We start from the raw sequence: 13,296 nt of genomic DNA on the forward strand, positions 1-13,296 counted from the left end.
AATCAAATTCATTCTCAAGTGTACCCGAAAGATGATATATTAGTGTACAATTTTATTAACAGAACAACACCCTTATTATATTTTTAAATTTAAAGTTTAAAATAATTTGAAGTAAGTCTGATTTCAAAACAAACTCCTAGCAACAGAGTAATGTTCATTTTAAAATGCCATTAGCAAACAGAGAATTTCAATTTAATTGTGTTAAAAAATTGTAAATAAATCATTTAACTTACTGTCAGGAAGTTGCACTTCTCTGTATCTCACTAGCTGACTGGGAAGGAGTGGCTTTGTATGAGCGTGCTCAATGAGAGTGTCCTCAACCATCTGCATAATTCCTAATGCAGCCTGGAAGAGAAAACATAAGAGGATTTTTAACGATCATTAGTTATTCTGCACCTAACAGCAGGCTAAGACTTTCCAATTATTGATGGTGACATGAGAGAAACGAAAAAAGAAGAAAAAAAATCAGGAACAGAAAGTAGGAATATTGTAATTTAATAAAAATGCAGTAGAAATAGATGAGAGGAAGTGGGGGCTTGGGGGGCAAGGGTTTTGTGGTTTTTTTTTACATTTATCTTGTCTACATGTTTAACTACTTCTACTCCTCCCCAACACTTCTGAAATTAAAGTTCAATGGGCTTTTTTTTATCTTTCCCTTCACCACTTTGATGTACTCATCTTTCAAAGTTTGAAAACAAGATACCTACAATGTATGTTTGCGAAGCAAATGACATCTCAGCAGATGGAATTTTAAGAAAACAAGTTAATGGTTAAGTTCAAACATGCATTCCATTGATGTGCCAGTAGTATTAGGACTCATGGCCCAGATACTTTTATTTGATGGATTAAAATAATAGTAATTAAAAAAAAAAAATCATAAACAGTGAAATTTTTTTTTAAATCATTAGTTTCATTCAAGGATTTAACTGCAAAAGCTTTACCTGTTAAGGGTTATGTGTTCTTGTAGCCTGCATACTTGAAATTATAATAACTTGCTACAAAGTAGTTTTGACTGAAAGCCAAAATCTTAGTCTGCGCTGCCACAAACTCACAAACACAAGTGATCTTACCAAAAACATGCAAAAGGTCTGAAAACTTAATAAACACTCCCCCACACCCCCCCAACACTCCCCCAAACCCCCACCCAATATCAAAGACAAAAAGATTGAGGTCTAACAAAACACAGTTTGAAAGGTTAAAGAAAAATACTATATATTCTTCCGATCAAGTCACCATATTAAAACAAAATATTTACAGGACTGTTCAGACAGATGTTCTGAACAGGATTAGTTTACTATTCATCCACTTGCAGCAAATAAGTAAAAGGAACAGTCAAAAAACAAATACCAGAATGAAATGAATTCAAGAAGAAATGGGCATTTTAAGCAGCTAGATAGGTCTAATTTTTCAAAAAGTACAGATTAACTAAAAAATTCTTCAGTATTGAAAGGTGTCACAAGAGTATGTAAATTTTCATTTAATTTTAGTTGGAAAAAATTCTTAGATCCAGGTTAAAATTTCTGAGCTTTGTCAGTGATGATCACATCACGGGCACTGAAGGACAGAGAAATTTTCCTACCCACATCTATTCAGGGAGGTTTGCAGATCATTTCCAAACATTATATAGCTGTGGGCATAATAGTACATCCTTCCTAGTTCTCTAGCTGTAGGACTTTTCAGTAGCCACCCATTATGCCAATTAAAGAATGCATTTCTCTGCTATGACTGCATCATCATGGAAATCTAAAAAATCTGGTCATTCAGTTGTATTTCAGAAGGAACTGACTTTCATATACAAATGTGTAAGAAATAAGGAATGAAAAATGTGAGACTATTTTTTACATTTCTCCACATGAAAAATATTCTATAAAGTTAAAAAAAAAATTTACAGACATCCTTGAAAAAGAAAACTTTGTACATCCAGTGCTATTGGCTCCTGCATCTTTTTGGTTTTCCTCTCCTTACTAGTTAACTTTCTTCTCCATACATTCAGCATTCACTAGAAGTTTTTACAACATCTCCTGGTAGTAAAGTATCACAGAGCTGGTATACCATAGAAATACTGTTATACCAGCCCTACAAAAAAAGAATGCAAAAATGTACAAGAAAGGTACTACATTTTGTATTGGTACATATATTCAAATATTTGGTTAGATTTCCTACGCAAATACAAACTGTTACTATTTTAATGGAAGACAGAACAAGCATTTTCTGATTTTTACTCCCAAAAAGACACAACTGAGAGCTGACATTTTTTTATGGCCCACCATTCCTGTTTAGCTTTGTGCAAAGTACTTCATTTGCAAGGATCTTGGATTCTTCAATCTTTGCTAGCTAGCCTGAAACTTTTAAATGGAAAAGCAGGATCTGCAGCACATTGTTCCTCATGCAGCTTGATCACATCACAGTAATGACACACAACATAGATTTTAAAATATTTAGATCATAAGTTGTTTTTTATTAAATTTCCAAGAGCAATACAAGGGCAGCACTTAGCCTAATAAATCTAAAGTGGAAAAAATGACACTATGATACTCCCACAAAGATAAAAAAGTACAAAGTCAAATTATGAAATTGCATCTTGCAAAACTGCTTTAAGACCCAAGAAGATTAAACTAGTCTTCCATTTTTTATGCTGCTTTTAAATAAAAATTGTTTTCTTAAAGAAAATATCACACCAACCTGTTTTGTTATATTGCCATGGAGAAGAGCTTCAATGTGTAACCGTGACAACAGTTGAGCTATGAAGGCCTTGAGGCGGGGAAGAGTGACATCTACAATAGATATTTAGACAGTTAAATCAATTACATGCATTTTTACATTAAGAAGTACCTAACTCATCATTGATATGGTGCATTTCTTAAAGGAGGAGGAACTCATCATCACGAAAAAGTGAATCTCTCCTTAAAAATGCAACACTTGAAAGTTTCCAGGTCTAAATAGCAGCACCCATCATATAGTTTGTTTCGCTTAGAATTCACATACCATCTGACCCAGATTCCAAGAAGAAAAGAAAAAAAAAGCCTTCTTTCCAATCATGCTGAACAAACATTCATTCTCCAGACAAAACAGTTGCAATCATTCAAGTGGTGTTCCAAGATAAAGCCTTAGTTATTAACTAAACAAGCAGCATGTAGTTTATAATGCTCGAGAAACACACTGTGCATTTACCATCTAGAGTAAAAAAAGAACTTCAACTCAAATATGGTGTTTTGATAGTATCTTTGTAACAAACAATAGACAAGAAAAATATTTTTGCAATATATTCCAGAGTACACATACACACACGTTCTATGCTAGCCTGTCTTTGCAAAGCAGTTTTCATATATAATGCAAAGTATAGTTTAACATATAAAACCAATCGAATAAGAGAGAAGGATGGCTGAATGGATGGGGCGTTCATCCCAAAGTCAACATCTCCATTCTTAATTCCCTGACACTACAAGAATACCCACACTGTATCACCAAATCTATTAATTTCTCATTTTGTCATTTTCTCAACTAAAATTAACAATAAACATGTATTTCACAAACGTTTTGAAAAGACAAATGCAATCAAGATTATGAGGTCACTCAGTTATTCAGTGGGGGATGCATACGTATCTAATAGATTCATGATTTGTATTAGAAAAACCTATACCGTGCTTATCAGTCTTTCTCCCTCTTAAAAGAGGTAACTGACTACTAGTAAAAAAAAAAAATTAATTTCCACATTTTTCCCGATTCCAAATCAACTTTTTACTGTTGTATAACCCTAATCTTAATTTTTGCCTCTAGAATAGCTTATTAATAGTGCAAAAGATTACGATCACATTCAGTGTGAGAGAGGAAAAGGGAAAAAAAAGGGGGGGGACAAACCATGCATAAACTCCCCGTATTTCAAGCAGATTTCCAGCAGTGCTAAGTAGACAGCATTCCTTTCCAGCATTCCATTTTTAGCCATTCTTATGCCGAATACAGTAGCATTCATCTTATAAAGACAACTTACACACAGAACAGAAAATACCTTATTTTTTCAAAATTCCATAGTCATTAAAAAAGGAATGACCTACATATAGCTGAACCCACTGCCATGAAAATCAGCATTAGTTTTGTCACTGACTTCACAGGCAGCACTGGCACTACTGCTAATCTCAGAGATACCCACAATCATTCAAGAAACTATACAGCTAAACATTTATATTTCTGTCCTGGAGCAATCCTGTAGAAAAAACATGCACTCCTATGCAGCTGGCTCAGGGCATCTATAGTCTATCTTAATGAAGCAGTTTTCAGCATCACAACTTCAAACAGTATGGTATGTGTCAGTCTTTGACAACTATGGATATGTATTCTGAATCTACCCCCTCAAATAAATACAAAGCCAGATATTATTCTGGAAAATAATGTCTCAGTGTATTCCAAGAAGATATTACAAGATGTTTTGCAAACTGTCCCAGTAACAGCCTTTTGTTGTAACACAGTAAGATACAGGTAGGGAAGAGTTCTTCAGCTATTACTAAAATCAATTAAATCTCTTAATTTGAAACAACTTCTTCCTCCAAACATAGTGGGGCACCTGCTCTTTGTTAAGAACCACAGTGTTCTTTATTCTTTATTATTGTTATTATCTACAGAAATTATATCTTTTTTCTTTATTATTTACAGTTCTTTGTTATCTACAGAAACGGGCGTTAGGATTCCCTGATAATGGAAAGAACAAAATAGTATGCACATTGGGAAGTACAATGCAGATACACTCCAATGTGTCTGCAAGGTGTCAACTAGAGCCAAATGATTTTAGCAGTGCTGGTTAAGCATTGGATTCACCATATCCAGGCTCATGCCCGCAAAGTTGTTCAAGTTTTGCCTGAACTTTTACCTACAAGTTTTGCCATTTGAGGCCTTTTGCCTGAACTACTGTATTTTCTAGAAACTGGACGACACGGGCAGAGGCATCGACATCCACCAGCATCAGCTTAGGTTTGGCACTGCAGGCACTTCACTTGAATAATGGGCAGAGTTCAAAATAGGTACCTTCATTAGTTTAGTAACAAGACATTTTCCATAAGAAAAAATAAAAATAATAAAGTTTAAAACTGGCAGAATATTACCATCTAGAGCTTCTTTTAATTCATCTTTGGTCCAAGCAACTTCTGTCATCAGGAGTCGGAGATAATACATTGCATGCTGGTGAGGCTGTTCAGCCCTGAAGTTGTTAAGTGACCTCATGTACTAAAATAAAATAATTAAGTTCAAATTATAGAACTCTATTTCTAAACATAAAATATTAGCTTTGTACTCTCAACTTTGTGTACCATCAAAAAGATACATTTCAAATGTCAAGAACATTCTCTTGCTTGTTAGACCTGTTAAAAATTGTGTTAAATTACCTTAGTAATAATGTGGACTTTTGAGCCTATGGATTAAGCAGTAACCATTAAGACAGTTGAAATGAGCATGAAATGAAACTTCTCCATAAAATTGATGACTGGAAATTAAATTATTGCAGTTAGACCTAAATAAGTATTTAGATCAAGTTGCTCTACCCAGGAAATACGCATTCTATGATGACTGCCTGGGGGTGGGGTGGGGGAATATCGCTAATATTTTTCTCCCAGTTGCTTCCCTGGGCTGACTTGGTTAGAAAAATACAGGAGCATCTGGGAAATTCTTTGCATTCTTTGCCTGGATAAAGGAGGTACGAGCGAAGAATCAGTGAGCTTCTCCAAAGAAACTCCTTTCTAGTCCAGCTGCACCTTCACAAAATAAGCAAAACCTTTTTCCTCTACCAGAGAAACTGGAAAGTGCAAACTAATAGTTTTGGCAAGCTGGGATCATTTCCAGTACAGGAGAACAGTAACTCATTTCAGGGCACATGAGTGAGAAACAGTGAGTATGAAGTTGCTGAGGATGCATACTTCTGTCTGTTCCAAACAGAGGCCAGAGGCTGGTATCTCCCTTATCGGTTAGGTGTAGACATGAGGGGAAAAACTGCAATCTCCCCACCTGATTTGACTTTTTTGTATTTTGTCCTTAATTTTACATACACAAAAGGCCTATGTAACAAAAGTCTATAAAATGACAAAACATGCATGATACAGACACAAAGTTCAAGCGAACTGTAAGGACAACTTTATACAGTAACTCAATGAGTTGAGTAACTGTTCAAAAATCACCAGCAGCAGAGGATTAAAGTAAAACTATAGCAAGCATGGAGTGATCTTCCCTGCAGCCCTAGATCTCTCATCTACTGCAGACTATTTGCAAGCTTTCCGGGCCAGAAGTCAGCCCGTTCCCCAACACCAGTCTAATCCTTGTGCACTCATTTATACCTCCACAACAACTCATTGCTATGAGTGCCAATATCTAATTTGTTCATTTCCTTTTTTTCCATCTCTGTCTTGCTCTAAAGAAAGCACCAGAAGAACAATTATGTATCTTGTTTGGCTTAGCAAATGTAATCACCATTCATAAATTTACTTCAGGAGCTAAAAAAAAAAACTAATCTAACTTACATGCTGTATATATAGATCAGTCATTAAATTTAGGAAGTGAGACTTCCAGAAGTCAGCATGTACTTAACCAGCTGGTTACTTTTGCACCAAAGGATCTCAGCCCAGGAGCAGAGCTCCTCTTCACATCTGGGGAGAAGAAATGTTGCAAATCTTTTCAACACTTCCTTTCCCCCTTCATTTATAGCTAGATCCCATTAAGGCCTTTCCAAATTGTAAAACAGGATATAAGTCAAGATTCCCCCCCATCCCATCCCATCCCCCTTCTTAGATTTCTACTCCTATCAAAGCAATTTGCAATCCCTTGATCAATCCTAAGAAAGACCAACTGAAAGAAGATTCCAGGGCCAGTTGTTTTTAACCAAAGAATGTAATATGAACACTCCAGGGAACTCACGGCCACAAAAAAAGACAAAAGAAAAAAGCTTCTGCAGTCTCAATGAGGCAGAATTTCACTCTATCTTTCCATGGATCATCAGCCCTCAGATTTCGTTTCAAGTCAATGCATTCAATTTTAAATTAGTCCAAAATGGAAATTTCTCATGTAGCTTACCGCTTCCTTGATAATTTCAAATCGTTTTTCATCAATCTCAAAAGTAGACATTTTCTCAATGATCTTCTTGAGCAAGATATGTTGCTTGTCATTATAACCTTTTACAGAAAGCTATGGAAAAAGCGCATAATTTGCTTTAAATGTAGAAGATAAAAGAATAAAACAATTACCAAGTCTTGTATAATTCAATGAACAATACACTTTTCAACATTTACTCTAAATTTGACGTTATTCAACATTAACTCATTCTGAAATAAAATCCCTTTACTCATCAAAAGATAACTAATTGTACTCAGAATACAGAATTTCTAATGATTACAAGTATTGAGTCCAGTCAGTAAACTGTACATTTGGAGTACTAAAATTATTTTATTCTAGGTTTCTCATTTTAGTAATGAAATCTAGATTCACAGCCTTCTTAAATATTCTCTCCAATTTACTTTTAACCTTGTTTCATGTTTACCTTGTTGCTCAAAAAAATATTTTACGTAAGTGGAAGCAGTACTACAAGAAAAGGGGTACTGTCAACAGCAGCACATTTATAGCCAGGATGGTGCTGGGCTGAAACACCAAGGTAGTTAGTCTACAATTGTAATGAGATATTGATCTGATCATGCACATTTTTTTGAAGGTATACATGAAATAAACTTGGCCATTTAAAAAAACAACATATAAACTTAAAAATGACTATATGATTGCATCAAGCTACAGAAAGTTTGTCTAGTGAAAAAAGGCATTAGAAGGCCTTTTGGGGGGAAAAAAAACTTCAAACTTTGGTATCTCGAAACAGTAATTCAATTGGATTTGTGCAGTTTAATTATTACAGGTAAAACTAAATTTTAGGACACAAACCAACACACAGGTGAATTCCTGCTTTCCAGTAGGAAGAATTTTTTCTTCTATAGTTGCTGAAACATACCTGAACCATGAATTTGAAGAAAAAGCTATCATAAATGGATTTATGACAAAGGCTCATATCCTGAATTAGCATAAGAACGCAAACTGTTCAACAATCACCATGGGTGATTGTTTTCAGTGTAGCATCTGTCCTTCCTTAAAGTATCAACCTTTTCATTACATTTCATTACAGTTACACCTATTGACTATAAAACTTCTCACGATGTAGAAAAGAATATTAGAAGTTCCCAGATATCAAAATGGAGTAAACTGATTTTAATACGCGAAAATAGAATCTTTACAGTAGAAGAACATAATGACCCTACAGAAAACAGCTAATATTTGAAGTAACTCTAAACTTCTAAACTGTGACTAAAAATGAAGAAAATTACACACAGACACCCCCCCCGCTTTTTTTTTAAAGGAATTAACTCTAACCATGGAAACATCAGCAAGCTTTGAAACTGAGAATAGATAACCATGTTTGCAGTAAGTTAAGTGAATGCTACCAGGAAATGAGATTTGTGTTGGATAAAAAAAGAAATTGCAGTGTTCTCTTTCATACAGAAAATGTAAAGACAATATACAGTATATTCTCTTACTAAGATGCTTTGGAAAAATAATACTTCTACAGGAAATTTCAAAACACATTTTGGTATAAAATGATGGTTAATAAAAGCTTTTAACAGAAGTTCAAGAGAGACTATTAAAATCTATCATAAATCTCATAGGAGAAGCTGAGTAAGAAACAACCATTTATCATAATATCAGTATTTATCAAGTATTGTCAGCACTTTAAAACAGATTATAAAACACATAAAAACAAACACTAAGGAAAAGCCATAAATATCCAGCATTGCATTCTAATGAACACATGCATAATCCATTTCCACAGCTCACCACAGCAGAATTAGAGAATTATAACAAAATCTGTAAAGCTGAGATTCATTCAACAGAAAAGTTAATCTTTTTATATAGAAACCAGCAATAGTACTTTCAAGCTACCATGCAAGCCAGTAAAAATGTGGACCAGAATGCAACAATTGCACTGCACACATGTTCACAAGACACTGCAGTCTTAAACAGGTCACTCAGTACTGATTAAAATACAGTTTTGCTTTGCCTTTAATTCATGAGATATATGCAAGAAAAAAAAACATTAACCATCTCATTTTGAAATGCAGAAGTCAAATGTTTTCTCCAAGCTCAACAACTCCCAAGCTGTTTCATTTCCTCCTGCGTTTTTTTCTTACTTACAAGTATTGCATTCATTCCTGATGCAATGCCATAGATCAAACCTGAGAGGCGTGCTGCATATGTATACTCTTTTAAATCATCCTTCAATAACCTGATAAACAGGTATGTCATGTTGCAATGGAGAGGATCAGCATAAATGTAGCGACTAACAAAAAGAAAAACAAAAGAAATGCTTTGATACCTCAAGCAGTGACAAAGTAATGGATGAAGAAACATGACTGAAGAGTATGTATATGCAGCCTCATGATCAGTAGTTCTTGAACAGAAAAGCTGAAGTGTACCATTTATTTAATAGCATGAAAAGGGGGTCTTCTACCCCATCAGTCAGAAAGTTTTTAGTAGATATCTGACAAACTGAAATAAATATGTAAGCTTGGATTAGGGTTGCTTTTTTCTTTTTTTAAATGGAGGAACAAATCTTACAACTAATTAATTTCATAAGTGATATAAAAAGAAAGAAGAAAATTTGCTTAATATGAATGGAAAGATTGTTGAAGACTTTGAACAAAATTCAACTTAAAATTCAAATTAAAGAAAGGATGGTTAATAACCAAGATCAAAAGGAGTAACAGCCTTAGACGCATTTTTTAAATAAAAGTCCTTCCATCAAATCAATATAAAAATGTTGATGAGTGGAAGTAGTTTTAAGGCTCTAAGCTCTTCCTTGATTTGGGTACTTACATACATCCCATAGATGGTATTTTGGAGATCATAGTTCAAGCCAGCTAGTTCTGCTGCATATGCATACTCGTTGAGGGAGTCTTTGAGTAGTTCAAGGTACAAATAGGCCATGTTACAATGCAAGGGATCCACGTAAGCAAATGGGCTGGAAGAAAATGTTGAAAGTAAAATATGCAGTTTAAAATTATTTCTCAGTTTCTTTTGGCCTTTTAAGTTTGATCTGAAGGAAACAATATTTACTGTGAGTATGCTGATGGATCCCATTATAAAGGATTCCTATTTCGAAGCCAAAAATGAACATACCTGAAAATAATTATTTAGCTTGCTTTTGGTTTGAGCGATGCCTAAATATATTGAAGACTCCAGATTCTCTTATATGTGCTCATAAATCAAGACACATTATATTCACTTTGCTGCACAGTCAGAATTCACCAGGAGTAAAATAAATTAAATATACCCGGAATAACCAACATAATTTAATAGACTGAAATGAAAGCCCACATACTGAACATTAAATTAATTAATACGTCTACACTATCAGAAAACAAAGTAGTTTCTATTACAAAAATTAAGAGATTAGCAATTTGTGGTATGAAAAATATGCAGTACATGCTAAGTTCAGCTCAGGAAAGAAGTCTGGCATATCCATTTTCATACCACCGTCATTTTTTGTGCTATGTTTTTAATGGCAACAACTATACAAGCTCTACTGTTGTATTAGAAGCATCTGATCACATACAATACTGTTGCAAAATTTCTCAATAAGAGAAATGCAACTCAAAGACTCAAGCCGTGTTTCAACTGCGCTAATTGTTAAACATCCGTTTTAAAGATTTGCAAAGTCAAGACAAGTTATTTGTACTATGATTGGATATTTCTTTCTAAAGCTTCTGAAGTGTATATTCACTATCAATTTCACAGAAATAATCAGCAGTATTGTCATGGTTTAACCCCAGCCAGCAACTAAGCACCACGTAGCCACTTCCCCCGCCCCCCTGCCAGTGGGGTGGGGTGGGTGGGGGGAGTAAAACTCATGGGTTGAGATAAGAACAGTTTAATAACTAAAGTAAAATACACTACTAATAATATAATAATAATAATAATAGTAATGAAAAGGAATATAACAACAAAAAAAAAGAAATAACACCTAAGAAAAGACAAGTGATGCACAATGCAATTGCTCACCACCTGCTGACCGATGCCAGAGCCGCAATCCACCCCTCCCAGCCAACTCCCCCCTGTTTATATATTGGGCATGACGTTCCATGGTATGGAATACCCCTTTGGCTAGTTTGGGTCAGCTGTCCTGGCTCTGCTCCCTCCCAGCTTCTCGTACACTTGCTTGCTGGCAGAGTATGGGAAACCAAAAAATCCTGGACTTAAGCGCTACTTAGCAACAACTAAAACATCAGCATGTTATCAACAGTATTCTCACACTAAATCCAAAACCCAGCACTGTACCAGCTACTAAGAAGAGAGTTAACTCTGTCCCAGCTGAAACCAGGACAAGTATCTAAAACAATTTGCTGACAGAATATGGCTTACAATTCAAAACTACGCCATTTGCATTTACTTCCCCTAAGCCGTCACTAATGGTCATATTCAGAGACATGCTATTATATAAGTTTATGCCTATATAGCACGGTATTTCATAGTATATACCAACATTAATGTAGTAAAACAAAGATCACATCGCCACAACACACATGCTGGTAACTTTAAAATACATCGCAAAGGTAGTTTTTAGTAAGGCCTTGACTTCTCCTTCCTTTTCTATTAAGGAAAGGAAGCATGGAAAGAGATTTAAAAAAAATATTTAAAAAACCCCCAAACTATTAGAGAAGCAGAGCCTGCTATAGTCTGAAATCTCAGCCTAGGATACACTTTTTTACTACCACTGGGTTCATTATTCTAGGCTTGGGCAACTTAAGCAAACAGGTCAAGGGGAAGGAAAAAAATAAAAAAAAAAAAGAAAAAAGAAAAAAAGAGGAGGACTCTGCTATTTGCATTTCTCCCTACAATGAGCATTTCCCAAAACTGAGCAATTTTAATATGCCCAATGATGCAAATCCAATTAATATCGAATTTTTTAATTAAGACTGAATTCAAAGCAAGATGTAGGTCAATCCTATGTTATCATAAACCTTCCTCCAAACTCATTATATTCTTTTCCATTTTGACACTAGAATAGAGACTTAATCAGTTTGAGCGATTACTATGTCCGTATCACTTATGACTTCTGTATACTCATTTAGCTGGCAAAGGCCAACAGGGAGTTTTGAAAATAATGTAGACTACTAAATCATTAATCCCCAAGTGAAAAATAACAGAGAACAATTATTATAACACTGTTCTGGGAGTTGCCTTCTGTTACTGACAACTTTGTAAATAAATGCTTATTTCTAGTTTACTTTTTTTTTTACTAGACTGAGGAAGCAGAACAACTCAATCACTGATAGTGTATTTGAAAAATCTTGAAGTCTAGTCTTTCCCCCCTTCAAACAGAGCTTGAGTTACCTTATGAGCAATTCAAGTTGCTTGAAATATTTCTTAAACTGGAAGGTAGCAAGTACTCAGTTAAAAATAATTAACATTGTATTTTTAACATCCATCTCTAAACCTTGGGAAACTTGAAGTGCAGAGTTTATAACTACCTTTAGAAAGTTTTCAAAACAACAGCACATGACATTGTTGTTTTGCTTCCTTTTAAAATAGGATACTTGTTGAGTTCTTAAGTCATAATTCATACAAAAGCAAAAGCTTATCATCATCCTTTAGGCTGGATCATAAGTCCCATGTCAGAGGTTTTTACTGTGGTGTTTCTTTAATGCAAGACTTATGCCATGTAAGGATTTTCAATTTTGGAACAGGGTGACTTCAAGAGGTTCATATACTCAGACTGTTCCTACTGGATTTGTATGTTTGAGGGAGAAACCACCCTCATCAGCTTCCTCTTAACTCATCTACACAGCAGTTGCTGCTATAACATCTGGGTCAGGAATTCTTCCAATGATTTGTGATGATCAGGGCTGCAGGCAGAAGAAATCCTCCTAGTTTTTTCTATCTTACTGAAGCAGTCTGTAGCGTGAACAAATTCTTGTAATCTGCTACAAGGCAGCACAGCCATCATATTCTGATCTAGAATTGAGGCTAAAACTTTTTATGAAAACCCATGTTATTAAGATGGCTTTATTCACCAATTCACTTGGCCACAGGAGCTATGGGTAATTTCATCAAGTCTCATGAATAAACACTATACATTTCACCATTTCCTCCAATGACCATCAGCATGACCTCAAAAGAGAGAGATACTCACTAAGAATCCTTCTTAAGTATCAAAACCAGACAAACTTGCTTACAACTTCTTTTGGAGATGATGTACCCAATATTGTCAAAATCTCCTCACATCTGTTC

At 34.9% G+C, this 13,296-nt stretch overlaps 1 protein-coding gene across 3 annotated transcripts in view; it reads right to left on the reverse strand.

Annotated features, from left to right (window-relative positions):
- The window catches only part of IDE (insulin degrading enzyme), a 71,061-nt gene that overhangs the window by 14,504 nt on the left and 43,261 nt on the right, over nucleotides 1-13,296 (reverse strand). For 2 of the 3 annotated variants that reach the window (XM_050898706.1, XM_050898708.1), the window contains 5 exons: nucleotides 9,883-10,027; nucleotides 7,048-7,158; nucleotides 5,094-5,214; nucleotides 2,683-2,774; nucleotides 234-345 (listed from right to left, as the gene is read on the reverse strand). In XM_050898706.1, the coding sequence (XP_050754663.1) occupies nucleotides 234-345; nucleotides 2,683-2,774; nucleotides 5,094-5,214; nucleotides 7,048-7,158; nucleotides 9,883-10,027 (581 nt within the window). Of the gene's footprint in view, nucleotides 1-233; nucleotides 346-2,682; nucleotides 2,775-5,093; nucleotides 5,215-7,047; nucleotides 7,159-9,201; nucleotides 9,347-9,882; nucleotides 10,028-13,296 lie in introns of all 3 variants that reach the window. The other variant, XM_050898707.1, reaches the window with a different exon arrangement.

The sequence above is a fragment of the Gymnogyps californianus genome, chromosome 6, assembly GCF_018139145.2.
Source record: "Gymnogyps californianus isolate 813 chromosome 6, ASM1813914v2, whole genome shotgun sequence".
Lineage (NCBI taxonomy): Eukaryota > Metazoa > Chordata > Aves > Accipitriformes > Cathartidae > Gymnogyps > Gymnogyps californianus.